Raw genomic sequence first — 22727 nt, forward strand, 5'->3', positions numbered from 1 at the left:
AAAATACTTTCTTATAAGAGGCAGTATTCGTCACTGAAATCGGAAAGGAAAAATTGTATTTTGGAGGGCATATGGAGAAAAATTATTCAATTTCATGTTTAAAATATTAAGTTCAATATTTTTAAACATTTTTCTGAAGTATCAATAGATAGTAATAAATTTATCTATATAGAAATAAACATGATAGCTTACGAAAATTAAAATTAATTAAGTAAAATTTTACGTTGAAATACAATTTTTAAATTGCATAACACTTATTTAAATTTAGTCAATAAGTTAAAAATTTAAATAGTAATTGCTCTTACGAGTTTTCTTCAATTTAAATATTTTTCAACAGCAATATTCTAATTATAAAAAATGTTTGATGTTTCAACAGAAATTCACAACTTTTGATTTTAAAAACAATATAAAGAATATAAGTCATACGAAATTTTTTTCGAAATTATGATATTTCTCTTTAAAATTTATCTTTAAATGGTATTTATTAATCTTAATAAACTGAGTTGTTAAAATCTTTGCACATTAACTGACAAATTTGTTTATGAATGTTAATAAATGCTAGAAAAATTTCGTTTTGAATTGAGGTTCATTGATTTTAATACATGCTTTTATTAAATTCCATAAACTTTTCCATAAAATTTATAATATTCTGTATTAAATTATTTTAAGTAACTAAAGTATAAATCTTAAGGTACAAGTCTCTTTTAAATATTTCTTAAATTTAAGAATTCTTTGAATGACAAAAAGTCACAAATTTTTTAACTGTGAAAGTAAGTGGTGATCAATGAATTTTAACTATGATTTTGACGGTAGCTCACAGTAATTATTTTGCAGCTGACAAATTCATGTTAGTCAGCTATGCTTTTAATTTTCAAAGCTCCACACAGAAAGTACGAAAATATTTTCCTAACAAGAAGTGAATGCAATTTTCCTACAGGGGGTGCACTTCACTCATTGAAAGTACGAAAATAGTGGTAGTTTTCGTACCTGGGGGCGCATGTCGCCAGGACAAGCACCAGGCTCTTTGTGCTTGCCCTACATGGTTGGATGCGCACCAGGTGCTAACCCTATTTTTTCTACCGAGGGCACCACCGACCCTCAAAAACGCCCAAGGTAGGAAAATGTACTTTTCCGACCTCGGGCGTTTTTAAGGGTCACCTGATCAGAAAAAGATTATGGATTATGGACAGGAGTATATGTGCATCTATTGGTTGCCATAAGCATACATTCACAGACCATATTTTTCGTGTTACCAGGCGCATATATGGGCTGTATACGGAGTCCGTAAGTTATGGTAGCCGTAGACTGCCTGTATGAGGCCCGTAAGGATGAAAATGTATAGTATAGATTATATTCTTTCCAACTCCAAAAAAAACTAACAAGTTGTTATTGTTAATATTGTACTTGTAAACTTAACTTATTTGTAATAATTAATATAAAAAGTGGCTAAATTTATGCAAAGACTGCGCTTTTTGTTAAAAAAAATGTTAGATTCCCACGGGATGAAAAAAAGAAAGTCTTAGAACACAATGATTATCGCTCTTAACTTTGCATTGAGTGTCAATCGTATGTATTCTGAACAAGCTAATATTTTATCGTTTATTGCGATCTATGCCATTAATTTCATCTTATAGACATAAATTTTAGTTACAAAAAAGTTATATTTTTTTAGGATCTATGAGTTTTACGTTAACTTTGTAATCTGAAACGTAAATAAAAAAACGATTAAGTTAGATAGGGGAAAACGATAAATTTGCAATTTAGAGCACAAATTCGATATTATAAAGAATATGTTAAATACAAAAAATTTGTATTTCAACAAGACCTTCCACGATCATGTTTAGTTTATTATCTCAAGTGCAAAACAAAAATTTGGATGGAGGAGAACGACTTTTTATTGATTTTACAAGCACTTTTCAGCTCATCGAACGTGTGGGTTACATCCTAAGTAAAAATGTTTCATACAAAAAAGTTGTGTTTAAGATATACAACTTTTATATATAATATTATAATCCAAAATACAAAATAAATAAGTTTGATAGGAAAAAATTACGTTTTTGTGATTTTTGAGCGCTTTTCGGCTCACAGAATGTTTGGGTAACATCCTGGACGAAATTTTTGAATACCAAAAAGTTGTATTTCAAGTATATCTACAACTTTGTCTTTCACAGCAAATCTAGAAAATATTACGTTATAAAGTTATAGCCGAAAAACTTTTTTTTTTCACTGAAAGTACCATCTTAAAATGACTGCCATTTTTTTTCTAAAATAGGAAACCTTACGGATCTTAAACCATCACGTAAGACATAAAAGACAAAGCTATTTGTCAAATTTCAGCCCAATCCAATAAAAACTGCTTGAGTTGATCAAAAAACTTGATTACGCCAATACATACAGACATACATACACACACCTCTGATGCTGAGGTCCGCGGTCGCAATTTTTTTTGTACCAAAACTTTTTTTATACAAAAACAATAAGCTTTAAAGGTACTTACACTTTTTGCTTTGGCAAAAGTTTAAGGAACTCCTAAGTATCAGTCGTGCCTAAAAATGGTTAAGTTATACGAAAAATGTTTATACAGTAAAAAAATTTATATGATGGGTGAAAGTAAAAGAAAAATCAAGGAAGTAGAAAATTGCTCCGAAAACGTGGAAACTAGAATCATGGTCAGATAGAAAGTGCGAAATTAATTAAACAAACACTAGGACAAGTTTTTTAAAATAAACATATAATTATATGTGTTAGCTATTTATTTATTTCATATCAATCTTCTTCTCATATTATCTCCATAATTACAGTAAGACATCAATTTTTGTTGTTGTTGTTTATATACCTACAGCTATCATTTTCACAAAAGGTTATGTTTCACCCTTAAAGGGCCAGATACAGACACTGCATGGCCCGTGGCATACACGGTTTCCATACACTGCCCGTACACGTGCTTGGTAACACTCCTTTACGGATCTGTTATGGTGCCATACACTGTCCATATCCCAGGGTTATGGCATCCGTGTCGGGCCTTGGACGTGCCGCAAGGTCTTTTTCCGATTGGGCAGGTGTGCCCTCGGTAGGAAAAATAGGATTCGCCACATAAGTGCCATCGCTCACTTATCCAACGAAAGCTACTATTGTGCCCATGGTAAGAAATGGTAGTTTTCGTCGTATGGCGTGGTGTTTTTCATCCTAGGGCACATTTTCCGCCCGCTAATTACTTTCCACCTTCGGGTGGGAAGAAACATTCTGGCTCTGCTGGACCCAAAGTTAGTTCCCCCCTCAGGGTGGAAAGTAATTGCTGGGCGGAAACCGTGTCCACGGGCGCAAAGTTGCACTTTCTGCCCTTGATACAAATAATGTCGTTCTCACATCGGGCATAAACATACAACAACCACGCCCTTCGAGAGCGCAAATTGTACTGTCTGCCCTAGATGAGAAATAGTATATTTCCGACTTCTAACCTCAAAATAGCACCTTCGCCGCTTGATTTTGGGTTCTCAGACGGAAAAATAGTAAACGAAACTCGTTCGAAAAGGCTTCTTTATGAACCTAGTTACGGCTCTATTCGGCTCGTGCCGTAAACCTCTTGGTTCGTAAATCGAAGCCTTTAAAAACTCGTACGTTATACACTATTACGCATCTAGTCAGTGAGATTAAGAATGTCTTAAATTCCACGTAAATGAACGTGAAATCTAATGCGTTTCTTAACCTCTGAACGTAGTACGTATATTATTTTTTACCAATCCTGCGCCGGGAGAAGCGGAACGAAAGTTCCTACTTTCGGCGCAGTATGGTGAAGAGGTAGTTTTCGTATCTGGTGGCGCATGTCGCCAGAGCAAGCACAAGATTCCTTGGGTTTTCTCTGGTTGGATGCGTGCCAGACGTGAATCCTATTTTTTCTACTGAGGGCGCACTAAACGTCCAACTGTAAAAAAAAAAAAAAAAAAACGACCAAATGTAGGAATAGTATATTACTCACCTATGGAGGAAAAATAAAGAATGTCTCAGATTGCAGGCAATTGACGCCCGAGGCGAAGCCGAGGGCAATAAACATGCGATCTGAGGGATTCTTTGTTCCCTCCCGTGGAATAAATTTGTATACGATTTTTCATCAATCCTGCGTCGAGAGAAGGGATTTTCGTTCCGCAAAGCGGAACGAAAGTTCCTGCTTTCGGCGCAGTATGGTGAAAATGGTATATTGCTCCGCAGGTTTCTCAGGGTTTGTGCGCCACCAGGTACGAAAACTACTATTTATAATTGTTAAGGAAAAATCATGAAAATCTTAATCGTTTATTCATGTCATTTTTCAAACAACTTTTTTTTATGTCATTTGCCGTACTTTTAGTGTATATTTATTGTAATGAAGCTTTTAACTCTGAAGGTTTTATTGTAATGAAAAGTACGTATTCATAATGTTTATTGTAATTTTTATAATTTTTAAGTACTTCAGAATATTTTAGCTTTTGAAATTTACGTTCATGATCAATAATATAATTTGTGTTAAATTTATTGATAAACTGATGAATTCAGTAGGTTGAGAATTAATGCAAAGTACCAAATTTCGTTTCATTGGGTGGGTGATAATTATAGTTTATTTAAATAAAAATATCATAAAAAACTTACACTACAAATATCGGCATCCTCATCGAAACGATAGCGACAGTTTGGTCGATTATTACAGCGCAATTCGTCTGCAATGCAAGCATCTTGGCAGTCAAACTCGTCAGCATTGCAAACTGGAGAAAAAATTGTTTTCATTTAAGTTTGTAAATTACTTGATAATCAATTAGTATGAAGTACTTCATTATAAGAGAAAGTATTTGTTGGTACTTTTAATATAATGTTGTATCTCAATGGCGAGCTCCAAAATTTTTTATCTAGTATTAAATTGTAAAACATGTTTTTCAATTACTCATAATTGATGTAATCAAATAGTTTTACTTTATAAATAGTAATATAAAAAAATATTTATTAAATACGAGCTGAATGTATTTCAAAGACCAGTGTGTAAAATTAAGAAGTAATGCTTTTAATAAAAGTTAGTTAAAAAACAGTTTTTAAATCACAATGTAAAACAGCATCTTCTTATCATGATAAAAAATTTTAATGTTAACTTTAATAATAAACGTAGTTAAGAAAGAAAATGGATTTCAAATGAAGTCTTATGTGTTCCAATATCCAAACTGTTGCTGTTGGATTCAACTTTGTATATAAAAAAATTAATGCTGTCCGTTACTGATAAAAAAAAAGTCACATTAACATAAGTAATACTGAATAAAAACTCCTTTATTGATACTAAAATAAGATTTTATTGGGTATGAGTAATCTACCATATAATCATAGTTGTCATTTATTTAAATTGTCACACAATTATCATGTTTAAAGATGTGCCTATGAAAGACGTAGTATGAAGCGAACTTTTCTTCTGCTCCTTGTATGTAGTATTAGTATTCTTAAAAACTCGCGAATATTGGTCTTTGATCATAATACTTCTTAATAACATGAGCCCGTAAATAATTTTTTAATAAATGGTAACCTTTATCTTTGCTTCCTTCCTTTTCGCGTATGGTTGTCATAATGGCTTCAAAACTACTATTTATGGCAGCTTTGGTAGCAAAAAAACGAAGGTAAACTTCATTTCCTTTACTAGTCACTAGATCTGCTATACTACCGCAAAAATTATTTATTAAAGATGGATTATGTATCATTGACGGTTCCCTGTCGTATACTTGCACGTAATTTATGTCGCATTCATTAGGTTTGTCCAAGTGAAATTTAGGGAATGTCATTTGAATCTGAAAATATAATAGAAACATTAAAAATACTTACGAGATAAATTATTTACATAAACTTTATTTATAAAATATTTTTAATGTATTAAAAATGTATTTTACATACAATTCTTATTTGTTGCGTGTGAAAAATAAAGTGCGTGCATTAAATATTCTCACTTTTTATGTTTAACAAGCTTAGCTATTGTTTATTATAACATGTTTGAACGTTGGTTATTCAAGATTTTTTTTCTATCATGAATAAAATAAGGTGTAAGTAGTACGATTTATTAACATTTAGCTGTACCAGACAAACATAAAAATAAATAAAAATAAATCAGTCAAAAAATATATACATGTATATTTTTTGTCATCAAATTGCGTAACACCAGAATAGAAAAATTAAAGGTAAAATTAATTATTTTTTTTTTTTTACAAATAAAAAAAGACTTTATAAAAACTTTGTGAAAAATATACTTTAAAACAAAAAAACAAATTTAATAATATGATAATACAATACGTACAAAAATATATTACAATACATAAATAAAAAAATAATAAAAATAAAAACAACCCTGACCTTATAACCATCTGGTACAGTTATATTCCAAATGCAGTCTAACTCTGTTCCTTGCTCTGCAGCCAGCTTTTTACGATCTGCTATCTCCGTTGTTTCTATTATGTACTCCTTTTGGTTCGTTACATTAAGCATACAGTCTTCTGTTTCAGGTGTCTTGACTGAAAAAAATTCAATGTTACTTCAGACAGATAATTTTTTTTACGTCCCTAGGCACCCACAATGCATAGTTTATCATTAGAAATAAAAACAGTAGTATTTGCAAGTTTTCTCAAAAAAATAGTGATTTCAGCAAAATTAGTATCCAATACTGATTTTGTTGCTCATTTATATGTTAAAAAATGTTCTTGGCTCTGGAGAGTGTGAGCAAATTTGACGTTTCTGAGCTATGTTGCACAGTGGGTGAATTCGCATTTTTTTGTATCAAAATCGTAAATCTCGAGACAGGATAAAGATATCACTATGATTTTTCTTTTATCTTACAGGTAATTGGACTAGGTATACAGGAAAACTACAGGCAATCGCGTAATATTGTTATAAACAATTATAATTTATCATAAACATTGGAAAAATTACTATAAAAAAATTAAATTCTTTATAAAATTCCTGTTTTCAATACAATTTTCTCGAAATTTACCACAGGAGGGTTTTTGGGGTCGCTGATCATGATTCTGAATTTAGTTTTTGTAAATTTAAAATGGCTGATCCATTGTGGCGGACAAAAATCGGGAACATTATAAAAATTTGAATATAATTGTTAAAGTTGTTATTGTTTAAGTTACTTATACCAAATTCAAGGGAAGACTAGTAATGAAAAAAATGGTTGATTCAATATGGCCGACAAAATTACGCATTTTTTAAAATTAAAATAAAATTATTTGTTGATTAATAAATGTACGTAACGAGTTATGTTTACATGCTTTAATCTCTTATATAGGTATGTACGTATTGTCTAAGCTAGGGCTTGCGTAACATGAGTTGTATGCACAAAATTCAAAATGTCCCATCCAGTATGGCGGACGAAAATGTCTTTATAAAATGTCTAAATAAATTATTGGTTTGTAACTATAATCAAAGTTTTTTTTTTTTAATTGCTTATAGCGAATTTGAGGTCTGATTAATGTGTTACCATTCATACGATTAAATATGGCCAAAATAATCGTAACATTGTTTGAATTTTAATACAAAATTTCAGGTTAAAGAAATGGAAGAATTACAGTTCGCTCGCGAACTTTTATCTGTGTGGATTCAGTTAAGAACTCAGGGTCGGATATTCGATAACTTTAATTAATAACTGCTTTTCTTATTTTGCAGGCAAAATTAAAACATCTAAATATACGATAGAACATCAGTAAATTGACTTATTTTTCTTTCTTCGGTTACAGATGTAACATTCCTTTTTAAAATTAAATGTTGCATGTCCATGAAAATCTATTAACTTATCTGTTATTATGCATAACATACCAATAATAGCATGAAGAGGAGTTTCAAAAATGATGAGAGCTTCTTAATAATTTTGTAAAATTTTGCTTGAGGCCAATAATAAGGTAATAGATTAAGAATCTAATAAACAGAATACATACTTCGCTGTAATCGAGTTAATCATATATTTTTAATAAGTATTTTAAACATAAAAAAATAGTGAGATGTATAATCTTTAATAACATTCAATAATCTCTTTCAGTTTCACTCTGTGAGTCGGTCATATCATCACTATATCTTTCATCATAACTTTTGTCATCGTCAACTTTCTCACTAAAACAAGAACCAATTAATATGTGATGAATTCAACGATCTTATTGTTTTAACTTACCTGTCTCCGACGAATCTTCTGATATCCAAAGCTGCACAAACATTTTTCAATTTTCTCATTCTTTCGTCAATCAATATTAAAGAAATGAATGGATCGCTACAGTAAAGGGCTCGATTAAAAATATCCAATTATTTTGCTTTCCTGGATATTTGTCGTGCGTGTGAGGTCTGGTTCTTACGATACAATCTGTGCCACGACTCATTCCCGTCTTCGGAATAAAAAAAACATGGGTAGTGGAAATTGGCTTGCAATGGCACAGCCATGCTTCAAAAATTTGTGAACAGTAGGACTCATTCTTGCAAAACAGATACGTTTTGTAGTATAAGTTATACGTTTCATGTTAAAATTGTTCCAGTTTTTCCAAATTTTAATTTTTACAGCATTTAAAGGCCGATAATATTAGAGCGATATTAATTACTATTTCCGGTAAAATTCCTAGGCATTCTGCAAACATTTCTGGATATTGAAAGCATCGCCTCGCGATATTACCAATATTCGAAGTCCCACGACCTTGAAAAATTTGATTTATGCGAACATGAAATTTTTCATAGATTTTTTCTTTAATGATGATACTTTCTTTTTCTAGATCGTCTGCAAAATAATGAACACACTTTAAAACTTAAGGATTGCAAAATAATGTTATCTTAAGAAAGGCGTAATGATTGAAATTTAATTAATATAAATTAACATTATTATGAAAATTCATTTAAGAATGCTCTTTATTGTATATGTATCACATGAAATTTGTAATAATTATTTAAGGTCTCCATAATAATTAGGTAATAAAAAGATATTATAGAACAAAAACAAGGTTTATTATGAGAAAGTAAAAAAAACACTTAATCTATTTTTACGATTCTTTTGACCATATTTTTTGGTCTTGCATCTTAATTGTGGACTTAGAGATAAAATTTAAGCAGTTAAATAGTCGTTATACGTTTTTTGCTTTTTGGAATGTCCCACAGTGACAGGTTTAACTTTATCCGTTCAGCTAATCTAATTAAATGCTCGAAGGATCGTATTTCGCAGTCAAGTAAGCTCAACCCATGTTTTAGTGACGATTCTGTTGGAGTACAATTGTCATCTAAGTTCCTAAATCTATAGCTACTGATTAAACACATTGGGCAGGATGAAGATGACTTATTGCCGACTATTGAGTTAAGAGCTTTACCATCAAACATGGTTTCGAAAACAATATAAGTCATTTTAACTGCTTTCCCATTTGTCAATAGAAACATGTGTTGTTTAAGTGTCTGTATCTGATTCTTCAGTCGAAAATATTCCTGAACCGATGTTTCATCATCTTCTTTTTCGATCGCCAATCTTAATGGTCTGCAAAATCTGTAGCTCTGTGGGGTCGGGTTCCACCAAAAAATCTCTAGATATAAACACCAAGAAGTAAAATTAAACTCTATCTATGATACATATAATTTACATAATAGCTTGCACAAGACTTAAATAAAGTTTTAGTTTGCTCGCTCTTGTATCTAATTCTCGAAACAAGATCAAGAATAGACAATAAAGAGACAATATTCAGACGATAAAAAATGTGTTGAACTAGTAAAAAGTAAAGAAAATAATATCAAGATCTTGTTAAGCTTTATTTTTGTCTAAAAAAATTGTAATTGTAGAAGTTAACTTATAATATTTCGAAATATTATTAATTTTACTACTGTTTTACATTATTTATGGTTTAACCAGTAATTTTATCGGAAGTAGAATTGTCAATGATGTTATGATTTATGGTTTTGTATATGAAAACATTATATTCATCTAAATTAATACAGTTTCAACCTGAATTAGTTGTACATTTCAGCTGTATAATAAGACAGCTGCTTACAAAAAGAGAATACTGAGCTTGTAAGTTCTCATTGGATTTATTTTCAAATCTTTGATGCCTGTTATTGTAACCAGAGGAACTATCAAAACCTAGAGTTACATGAAGTTCCAAGTTCTTCAAAGCATCTTTTGACCAATCCAAAGCCACGGAGTTACATAAACGCTCTCCAGTTTTATTCAATATGCTCTGTAATGGTGTACATATTTCTACTTCAGAAATACTGCATTCATTAGGTTTGCATGATTTCATAGCAATGCTTTATTTATCGTAACTTGGGTAAATTTGGCTGCCATGCTCTTTAACGTCCTTCACTAAAGCAAGATATTTTCTTTTGCTGTAATCATGTTCGATGTAAAAAGCCAATGCGGATTCGTTTGAGTGCATGTCGTCTCTTTTTGTATCAGAAAGAATGTTTGATTCATCTTCAGACAAATTATCATTATTACGTTTTTTAGCTTGTTTTAAAGCTAACTCTAACACTGATATGTTATTCTCAGCCGCTGTTGCAATTTCCAATGCACGTCGATGTACAGCCATACGAGACGCACCTTCGTTGCTTCTCCGTTTTCGACCAGTATTAATGCTTATTTTTGATTTTTTTCGAGGCCAGCCTCCTTTAACATTTGAGCGCATTGTCTGTTGTAATGTTTATTGACAATAAGACTAACTGTAGGCCTATGTGAATACCCAAAATACACGCATTTGTATTAATTTAAGCAAAAATCGTACATGAAATTTTAGAATCTGAAAGTCTAAGTCGATGATATAAGTTTCATATATTTTCACAGTTTGAACTATTACAGAAGCAGAAAGCCTTCCAGTTTAAACCAGCATTAAAAAAAAAAAACAGAAAAATTTACTTGTGAAAGTAAAAACTAGTAGTAATGCATATTTTATTTGTAAAGAGTTTTTAGATTTAATTGAAGATATATTAATAAAATCCGAACTTACCAATATTTAATGCAGAGCTTGATGAATATTATTTAATTCATTTTTCGTCCTAATATTATATTATTTATTGTAAGAATATTCTGTTTGCATATCAATACGCAACGCAAGCTCATCACATAAGATTACATATTTGATGCAAGTAAAATAAGAAACACTAAATGGTACAGTAAAACTTGTTTATTCCTACTCAAAAGTTATCTTACTCTTTTTAGAATAGCAGCAAATTTTTACTAGCACTTACATTCGTTACAAGCATATGCTGATTTTTTAATTCAGCATTTAATAAGATTCTATTAGCATGGTGGCAGTTTAGGTACGTGGTTGTTAGAAAAAAATTTTTTTAAAAATTTATTTGCTTTATGCACAGTCATATGAATTTTTTCTCTAATAATTTTTTTATGCACAATGATCTGGGCATACCAATATGCATGATTAAAATTTATAGAGAAAAAATACTTTTTACCAACAACCATGGTCATAAACTGCCACTACGCTAGTAGAATCTTATGAAATGCTGAACTATAAATTGAGCATATGCTTGTAACGCGAGTTAGTGCTACTATATTAAAATTTACTTGTTATAATTTGGGAATGTAAGAACATAGCTTTGAGATTCACCCTAATTTTTTGTACACTTAAAATAATAAAAAACCGCTTATAACTGCTTAATTTTGAAGTAAATTCTTTCGAGTTGAGAAAAGAGCACTCATGAGCGCAATCAAAAAACCTATCTCAAAAAGGTAAGTTATTTCGTATAAAGCCGTTTATTCGTCATGTGATTGGATGGGGATGCTTACATAACCATATTCAAGAAAAACCGTGGATAAAACAGATAATAATATAGCTAAAGTTTTTAATTAAAGTTTTTACGATATAGTTATGTCAAAGTTCACTGTAAAAACTTGTATATTAACTTATTCTTGATTAAATAACAGGAATAAAATAAAAAATATGAATAATCCTTAATGCACCAGTAATGCAAATATATAGGTTACGTATGTTTTTTTGCGTGTTTTTTTTAGCTACACAAATAGCCGGAAAATGTTTCAAATCTATGCAAAATTTAAGGAGAACGCATAAAGCGCCTCTGGCTTGTCTAATAAGTGATAATTTGTATTTATTTATAAAAAATACATAAAATAAATTTTTTATAGGATTTTGCCATATCTAACCCTAACTTTTCATCTGAATCCACATGGATAAGAGTTTGCGAGCGAACTGTAATTCTTCCATTTCTTTAACCTGAAATTTTGTATTAAAGTTCAAACAATGTTACGATTGTTTTGGCCATATTAAATCGTATATATGGTAACACATGGATCAGACCTCAAATTCGCTATAAGCAATTAAAAAAAAAAAACTTTGATTGTAGTTACAAACCAATCATATATTTAGACATTTTATATAGACATTTTCGTCCGCCATACTGGATTGGACATTTTGAATTTCGTGCATACAACTCATGTTACGCAAGCCCTAGCTTAGACAATAAGTATATACCTATATAGGAGATTATAGCATGTGAACATAACTCATTACGTACGTTTATTAATAAAAAAAATAAATTTATTTTAATTCAGAAAAATGCATAATTTTGTCGGCCATATTGAATCAACCATTTTTTTCATTACTAGTCTTACCTTGAATTTGGTATAAGTAACTTAAACAATAATAACTTCAACATTTAAATTCAAATTTTTATAATATTCCCGATTTTTGTCCGCCATATTGGATTGGCCATTTTGAATTTACAAAAAAACTAACGTCAGGTTCGTAATCAGAGACCCCAAAAGCCTAACAATAACAACTTCAACAATTAAATTCAAATTTTTATAATGTTCCCGGTTTTTTGCCACCATATTGGATCGGCCATTTTTAATTTACAAAAACTAACCTCAGAATCGTGATCAGCGACCCAAAAACCCCCCTGTGTAAATTTCGAGAAAATTGTATTGAAAACAGGAATTTTACAAAGAATTTAATTTTTTTATAGTAATTTTTCCAATGTTTATGATAAATTATAATTGTTTATAACAATATTACGCGATTGCCTATAGTTTTCTTGTATACCTAGTCCAATTATCTGTAAGATAAAAAAAAATCATAGTGATATCCTTATCCTGTCTCGAGATTTACGATTTTGATACAAAAAAATGCGAATTCGCCCACTGTGTGTTGGTAATAGGTTGCTAATTAATATCTTTATCATATCAATTCTGTCATAACTACAGCTTCAAATTTAAGTGAACAGAAGATATTATTTTCCTTTTCAATTTACATCGTTTGTACATCAATTATTTTACTGCATGGACTTTGCGTTTGTAAAACGAATATTTTATCTTAAAATATTATCAACAACTGGGTTTTATTAATAATGATTGAAAACTTTTGCTTTGTTTCACAATTTATTTTTTACTCTTAGTTAGATTAGTAGCTGTTTCAGCAGTTACGCCATTGTCAAAGGTTGACATACACTGAATATATATAAGCGGTATAATCGACAATGCATGCATATAAAATTGATGAGGCAAATATTGATAAAATATTTCTAGCGAACGGTAAGATAAAGAATATCAATTTAAGAAGCGTCAAATTAAATATAGTTACTAATGGCATTATCTTTTATCGGTGAAAGAGAAAAATTGAATTGATTGTAAGTTATAAATTTGTTTTTTCTCTGTGCTTTTATAATCTCTATTATTTCTAATAAATTTAACTTGAGGCTTTTAAGTGCATTGTGTAATAAATTTATATTATTTAAATCTGGGAAACGTGCATGTGAGCTACAATGTTCACTGAAACCAGTCAAGCCCTTATTATTGTAAATAGATTTAACATTGCTCATCAATAATTGTAGACAGGGCGCGCCTTATTTTTCTTGTGTTCATAGCGTCACAATCTAACAATTTAATTAAATATACCCCACTTCCTCCAAAATGCCAAATTTTTCATTGTTATTAACTAAAATGGTTTTGAGATTGTGTTAATTGACTAAAATTGAATTTATTTTGTGTCTTATTATTAATTTACCAATTTTCTCTGAAACTACCCGAATTTAACATGTTGAATTTTTGTTTTTTGGCAATATCGGATAAAAGTTTTCTTTGCGTGTTTTATTTCTAATTAGACTATCTTTAATAGTTTCGTCGTATCCATTATTTGTTGCTAGGCATTTTAATAATTTTACCTCTCTGTCGTAGTGATCTTTTCGTAAAGGACAATAATATATGTATAAAAGAATAAAAAGAACTCATTTTAACTTGGATATACTGTTTTGAATTATGTAGCACTAGGATGTCAGTGAAACTTGGTTTTCTATAAATTTTACATACTAATTCATCATTGCTTTGTGTTATTAGAAGTAGCTAGAAAGTTCAGACTAATATTATTTTATATTTCAATCGTAAAGTTAATACTGAGAACAAGGATATTTATGTAATAAAGAACATTATTTTTTAGTAATAGTTTTTATTGAAATGTGAAAGTAGCAAAAAGTAACTTATTTATTTTGATTATATTTTCAAATCGTTAGATCTTTTTCAGTTAAAAAATTTTGATCGGTACATTTACTAGTTATAAATTTGATCGATTATAAGTAAGTTAATTACAATAAGATACACGTGTTTAAAAAAAATTTGCTATATAATTAACCTATACGTGGGCGTTACGACTGTCAGTCTTACATTACATCTTATTTTTTGTTTACAACGAGCATAAATTTGAATTTTTTTGAAACAAAAACGCAGACAATAATTTTAATACATAGTAACGATTCACAAAGTGTTTACTTGTATGATCCGTAAGTTCCATTTTTATTATTATTATTATTATTATTTTTTTTTCTTTTAGATAATTTTCAGTCATTGTCATGGGAATATTAAAGTGTTAATTTAAAAATACTTTTTCTAGATCAATATTTTCTAAAAAAAAAATACTATAATTAATGAAGGAGATATTCGAAAATTACATGTAATTTTATTCCGCGTCTCAACTTAAATTGAATAAAGTTTTTGAATAAAAAAAGACAACAAATTTTTTAATTTAAGAGATCAGATATAAGGACTGAAAAGAATTATATTCAATTTTATTTAAATTGAAAAATCGAATTCTCTTTTTTGTATACAGATGTACTGTGTGTAAACTCTCATTGGCTGCATGATCTCTGAGCTAAGCTTCCAGCTTATTTTGTAATTTGTGACAGTTTTTAGGGCTTTAGCCTTAGTATCACTACGTGCGTGTGTTTACTAAAATCGAACACGTGCCCTATTAGTTAAGTATATGTACTGAGCGCGCGGTGGCTCAGTCGGCTAGGTCGTGGATTGGCACGCGGGAGACCGTGGTTCAATTCCTGGCCAGTGCGACTTTCGGGCAAGTACCTCTGTGACATTCATATGTGCTTTTTCACCACGCAATGCTCCTCGAGGAGGGCTTAGGCGACCTCCTCGCAGCAAAATTGCCTAATTCCCCCTACCCCCCTCCTGTAATGGGAGGCCGCCCGTCCCTTTCCTTGTCCCTCTCCCAAGTGCTAAGTGCCCATAGTAGTGCCCTTATCAAAGGAGCCGGACGTAAAGCACTATAATATATAGAAAAAAAAAGTATATGTACTTATACCAACATACAACCTGACATATAATACATGCAATACACGGAAATCATGTTTTTCGAACACTCTTTTAATTAGTGAGCTTGACTTTCAAAAATATTCTAACCGTACTATAAAAACTACTTTTTTACTTATTATGGTGAAATGATAACATTATGTAAAAAATTTGTTACGTTTATGCTTTACGTCAGGGTTGTCTTGAATCAATTCAATTTCTTTTAGTTAAAGGTAAATTAAATATAAAACTAATATTGCAATAAGTATTCATAAGTATAAGTGGACAGTTTAAAAAAAAGCAATAAAGTTTATAGTTTATAATGTACATATATGAAAAACCTATACCTAAAGGCCTGGGAATCATATTCCAAACTGCACGAAATCCGTTACCCTGAATACTGCTATCACTATGAAAATGGAGCCAAAGATATCTTGAGCTTGACGTGATTTCTGGAAACGGGAAAGCTCGGCAAAATTTACCGATAAGTCTTGAGTAACCGTATTTTCCATCTCGAACTTCTAAATAGTCATAAGAGCACTTTTCTTGATCCTCAAGTTCAAAATTGTCTCGGAATTCGACTTTTAGCACCATACCAGGATCAGCTGGAATGTAAAATATATTTTCATCGTGAGTAATGTAAAAACATCTGTATGATTTGTAAACATACTGTAATGTTATCAATTCTGAATCCATACAATTGTATTATTCATATTAATACTATTAAGTACCGAACCTAGAAAAAAACAGGCTTAGTCAACGTTACAAAACTTAAAACACCCTTATTAGGTTGTGCCTCCATCTTGTAATTTTATGTTTGCAGAATAAGAAGCTCATAATTTTATGTAAAGGACATGCGAGACACGTTCACATCCTGAAAATTATATAGGGTATGATCAATCAGCGAGAAGCAAGATAAATAGAAGGTAGTGATGTTACTATATTTGTTCAAGTATAGCCTCTAAACTCGTATTGCGAATTTTATTTGAGGAGCTAACAATCATGACATAGGGTGGGCTATACAATAGATTAAACGGCTTGCAATGGAGGGATGTTTGGAAAATTCGTAAAAACAATTGCCTCTACTCTTCTTAAAATTCTGTAATTCCTTTTACCTATACGTCATATTTTTTGGGTCTGTTATATTATTTATCTTTTACACAAGGTTTAAGTTTGACAAAAAATAAGGATACTTGTAATCTTTACTATAACGAAGCTGTAATCCTGAGACCTTATTTTTTTTATAAGCATGATTCATGTGTCTTCAAATTTAATGACTGAAAGATATTATATAATCAGTTTTCTAAGTAAAGTAACTTTTTGATTTATCTGTATTATATGTAATTTGTATAGGACGATAAACAAAATTTTTTCAGGCAATTAAAAACCATAGGTAGCATTTACTACAAGTGCATTCATATGATTCGTATACCGCAAGATCCTCTCTCTCGAAAATGACAGAAATTTTATCATATCCCCTTTTATCCGAGCAATGAAGCGATCCCATTTAACGAACCCAGCCCGTCTCCTCCGAGAATCAGAATTATCAACTCGGTCAAGTCATAAATGAAGCCGTCCTCCGTTCTTCCGTTCTTCGCTTTCTTCGCTCTCCAGTAAAGGTTACCGCCCTAATACGTGCCTGCCTACCTCATTATCGCTTTGCAGTCACTGCGGGGATGAGTGCTAGGGGTAAATGACCCAATTACTGAGCACTGAAATTTTTGATTGTACTAAATTTCTCATTTCTCAATGTTTTTCGATGTAAATTGAACCAGTTTTACTTTAGATTGAACGTTATTAATGTCCGTACGTGTTACAATATCCAAGCACCCAAATTTTCCAGTCTGTTTTTCTTATTTTCAGTTACCATCGAGTGCGCAGTAAATAAATAGCAGTAAGTAAATTGTTAATAGTTTTTTGGACTTCCTTGATCAGCAAACATACTTTTCTATTTTCTCCATGTGAGAAAGAAAGTTATTTTTTAAGTCATGGTAGGAAAAAAATTGTACATACACCTGTGGTGCAAGTAAATAATTATTTATTATATTATATGTTCCGGATTTATTGTGTGAAATAATGTGCATGCTATTTAGGGCAATTTTTATGTACATTTACGTTAAAAACATGTATTCTTTTTATATAACAGCCAAAATTACACTTCAGTGGTTCAGTGGTTCAGTGTTTTTAATAACTAAATTAAGTAGGTTCAAAGATTATTAGGCTACTTCAGCATACGAAAAGAAGATGAAATATTAAAAATGAAATAGCAATTTCCTACATGGCATTTTATACTGCTACAATTTGGCCACTATATTTTATAACTAATAACAAATGTAAAACAAAAAAAAATTTACCTCAATTTCTTCTACAGTGAAAAATTATAAAAAAAAGATTAGAAAATGAGTTTTGTAAGTTTCACTGTAAAAATGCTCTTTAGTAACAAAAAAATAAATGCAAGAACCAACAAAATGCAATAAATTAAATTTTTAAATTTTACCCAAGGCATGACTGCCACACTTTTTATCTGAGCAAAAAGTTTAAACATATTCGTATGAGTTTAAAAAATGGTTTTGATTGATTAATATTAACACAATTACATTCAGTTATTAAATTCAGACTATAGCAGTCACATTTGAAATATAATCGTCTGTTCTAAAACGTAAAACAACACGATCTACAATTTCTACGACTACACATACATCTATAACAGAATCGTAGCAAAAGAATTGATTTTTTAATGTGTTAAAATATTTTTTTTTAATTTTTAGAGCATTCCACAAGTTAAAAAAAAATACATAATACTAACAATTTTTATTTTTTGAAGATCTACAAACTTAATATTTACAACTTTGTGTTTTGTCAACCTTATTGGCCAGGTGCATGTCATGCAGCGCCACTCTTGGTGTCAACATCATGCAACCGCGGGTACCCACATTATACGTCAACAGCATACACCGATGCACACTTTTAGTAATAATCAATTAATTAGGTCAAAATTAGTATATTTATTCATCTGTTAATGGATGTTATAAAAAACAGGCCTTAGAAATATCACACACTCGACTTGTTTTAACTCTGAAGCCTTAAAAAAAGGTAAACAGTTGGTTAAAAGTAGTCATGTGTGCGATGTTACAGAATTTCAAAGTGATGGAGTTAGCAATTTGACAAGTGCCGTCGTAATAAGGCAGACCTCGGTAACTTCAGCTCCCTACAAAGTTAACCTGCATGTACATTTAATTCAGATTATTTTGAAAATTGTCTAAGTTGCAATGCACATGAAAATTACCTTTATTTACAGTTGGATAATCATCGAAATTTATGTAATTTTACTCTATCCGTCTTAGCGCGACTGTTACACTGAACAACACAGCACTTTCTTACAACCATATTTCATAAACGTTTAAATAATAGAAATCACAATGATCATGTCTTATTTCGCGTATTTATCTTTCTTTTTGCCGTCTGCTTCTGAGAGTGTGCTCTGGATCGAAAACTAGAGAGACTTCATTAATACATTGTTACATTCAAACATTTTACAACATTTCTTGGCACCACATAGTTTATTTTTTTTACATTTGTGTAACTGCATCGATACTATTTATGCATACGTGATGATAACATCTGTAAATTTGACGAAATACTGTTTTCTTTCCTTAATTAAGCAAAAATGACAGTTATTTGGTACCCCAGGTTTCCTGTTTTCGCCACTACGCATGCTGGCGTCGACTCATCTATCCCCTCCCATCACTTGCATTGTTTTGAAATGTTCGTGACCTTTTAGACTATAAGGATTGTAATTTAAATGAAAGTGTACAATACAAAAAAAGTTGTATTTCAATGAGATATACATTTTTTTTCGACTATAGACGCACCTTAAATACAACTTTAAAAAGTATTTGGAAAATGTATTTTTCTAGATCGAAAACTTTCTTGTTGACATCGAAATATTCAATTCTTTGAGTTTTCAAAATATAAGTAGCTGAAAAACAGATTTTTACAACCTGTAAGATATAATTTTTTGACTCATAGTCAATAGAAGGGCAGGAAAACTTTTTTTTTTTGGGTCTTTATAAGTAGTCATAATTTTCATTGTTTTGCGATCTACACTTTTTCTTCACTGGATATGGACCTTCTATATATAGTTAAAAAGTTACATGCAAAAAACTGATTTCAGAGTTACACAATCTTGAGGCTCGTAAAATTTTTCCCTTCAACGAAATTTTCTAGATTTGAAAGTTTCAGGTTGTAGTATGAAAATAAAGTTACAAACCAAGTTTAAGCCCAATTGGAAGTCAGCCTTTCAACATCGAAATTGAGGTATGATTTCCATGTCTTCAAAAGTGGTAGTTACACTTTTTGCTCCAACAAAAATATAAGGCACTTCTTTGAAGCAATCGTGCTTAAATATGACAAAATTAAAAAGAAAACAAGAAATACGTAAAAATGTATAAGAATTTAAATGTATTTCCACGAAACACTTTCATATTTATTGTAATAATAAAGATTTCGGAACTAATTTTTTTTTATCACACAAGTGCTATTTTCACTAAAAAGCTGTCGCAAGGTCGAAATGTCCAAGACTTTTGGAGAGCCTCGTTAGTGTGGCGTGTATTTCAAAAAACTATTTTTTTCCCAAACTGGCACAGTTGACGTCCAAAAGCAATAATAAAACAAGTAAACAATGGCTGAGACAGTAATGAAATACACAAGTTTATATGATGAACAAGTTTACAATACTGAGACATTTCGAAATATATTATCTTACATGTCTTTTACTATTTGTAATTTAAGAATTCTACGACACTTAAATTAAATTTTACATTATTTAAACTGTATTAAGAGTTTAAATGAAGTTTCTATAAAAACATGATTAAAAAATATTGGAGTTTTGACACATTAAAAAGTAGCATAATCCGGAGGATGTGCTACTGCCCTATCGAGTGGCGTGTACCTATACAATTTTTTTTCATTTCCAGTGGGAAGTGGTTAAGTGACTAAAGATATTTTTCATTATATAACTATTTTTGAAAGAAGTCAGCAACAATTTAAATGTTTTTGTTTATTGCCTAATCATTACAATAATTTTATTTCTACCTGCGTAAAATTTAAGCTACTTATATACGGCCCATACAGCTTCAGTGCAAGATCCATATAGCCTTGTGTCTGGAATGAAATGGGTCCTTGGACGTTATAGAAGCTTGGAACTTATTTATTTTATAAACAATTACGTTTTATAGACAAAAATAACAAAATTGTATGTCTAAAATGTTGTAAGATCGTATGGTCACTTTTCAAAGCGCATTTTCATCGAAACATGCATATTCTAATGCATAAAACAAATTGATTCATACAGCCCTAGATTACCCTACTGTATTCAAACAGTTGCAATAATTTAGCTCTGCTGAGTTACATCGTACATTTGTTACTCGTATGTGTTGAAATCTTACCATGGATAACATTTTATAAGAAAATTTAAGAGAAGCAAAATATTAAAACAAAATCGGTTTTTCAATTACAATGAAATAAAGTGGTTATTGTGCTGTAGTTCTAACATTACTTCTAGTAATAAGTGGTAATCCCTAAAAATTATTCTACACATTTTCTTGAAACTATAGTTCTATACAGGCTGATATCCAACAGTTGCATTTCACAACGGTTGTATATATACTCTTTTCTAATAGTATAAGATCTTTATTGCGTGGTAACAGAGAGGTTTTACATGTATGGCCCTTCGGTTGGTGACTCCCATTGTACTGTGGCATTTTTAGAGAGGGCAGTTGCAGTTGACTGTTGGCTCTGTGCAGTTGGGGTGGAGAAAAAAACGTTGTCATACAAAAGCAGCCTTGTATCAAATTTTTCAATATTTTTTCTTAGTCTGCATACTAGTTTGTTGTTTCCTCTCTACGTTGTCACACTTATTTTTAATGAAATAAAGAGTTACATGCATAGTTGTAACAACGGTTTAAAATTATTTGACGAACCAACATAATTAAAACATGGTAACAAAAATTCACCTCGCAATAAGAAAAAGCGGCCTATTCATCAAAGTGTAAATCAACACTGCTCGTGTTAGATGTTAATAAAAAATATGATGAAGAAGAGATGATGGTGAGTTTTGATGTATATATATTCAAGTTCATACATTTTTATGTAACGGATTAGATATTTATACACCTAGTTTTCAAAATTATGTCTTAATTAAAATGATCTAATACAGAACAAAGAAATATCTGTTGGAATGCGAACGTATGAAATATTATGCATGTAAAATAATACAGTATCGTAAAGCGCAAATGCACATGAGTTATGCATATTTTACTTTCTTTTCTTTCTTTCCATATCTATTACTTTTTCCGGATAAGCTATTAAATTTTAATGTATTATTTTTCCGTACGTTAACTTTACAATTTATTCTTCCAAGCTATATTTTTTTGAGTATAACTGATTTTTGGGCCTGTTGGAATATGGCGTCAAGACTAGATAAATTAAGTTGACTTATTTTTCCTTTTGCTATTTCTCACAGAAATGTGAAAGCGTATACTGTACTAGGAAAAAAGTGAGGAATCCTCGCATTAAAATCTGATCCGAAATATGATTCCACATCCGTTCTGGACAGAAAGCGTGTGAAGCTTAGGATAAGAGTTATCGAATCTGCACGAAAATGCCTTCGTGGTAAGATTTATAAAAAAGTGTGCACTGAAATCAACTCAAAAGACGTATAAGTAATCTAATATGTTGGCTTATTTAGAAAATTTGTAAAATGTCTCGGTTAATGCCTAATTTTTGATAAAATAAAAAACTGAAGTTGAAATAAATTTGGATTAGGCGAAGAACATACTGTTGAAATACAAGTTGAATGACTCGCAGTTACTTGTTTTTCAAGAACGAGACGATGAAAATTTCTCATAAATACTAGGGGATTGAGGTTCTTTATTATTAATGTAATTTGTCAAGTATATTGAAACAAAAAAGATAAACCAAAAAATCATTTAGAAAAATTTCTGATTTCGGAATTTCATTTTTTGTACACAATACTTAAATTTATGTCTTAAATTTTTTGTACTAATTTAGGTATGACAGTGTAATAATCCAACAAAAACTTTTTTATGAATTAGGAGTCGACTCAACCGTTAACTTTAATAACCCTTGACTCATGAGTAAATAATGATAAGATCTACGG

General features: G+C 30.6%; 1 protein-coding gene across 1 annotated transcript in view; it reads right to left on the minus strand.

Moving 5' to 3' along the window:
- The window catches only part of Neto (Neuropilin and tolloid-like), a 121693-nt gene that overhangs the window by 12041 nt on the left and 86925 nt on the right, over positions 1-22727 (minus strand). The window contains exons 6-9 of the mRNA XM_089592236.1: positions 15895-16152; positions 6349-6506; positions 5534-5792; positions 4621-4733 (exon numbers count right to left, since the gene is read on the minus strand). Coding sequence (XP_089448362.1) covers positions 4621-4733; positions 5534-5792; positions 6349-6506; positions 15895-16152 — 788 coding nt within the window. The remainder of the gene's footprint in view (positions 1-4620; positions 4734-5533; positions 5793-6348; positions 6507-15894; positions 16153-22727) is intronic.

Source organism: Copidosoma floridanum, unplaced genomic scaffold (genome assembly GCF_036245765.1).
Source record: "Copidosoma floridanum isolate Cflo_tuat_1 unplaced genomic scaffold, Cflo_Japanese_pri ptg000001l, whole genome shotgun sequence".
NCBI lineage: Eukaryota > Metazoa > Arthropoda > Insecta > Hymenoptera > Encyrtidae > Copidosoma > Copidosoma floridanum.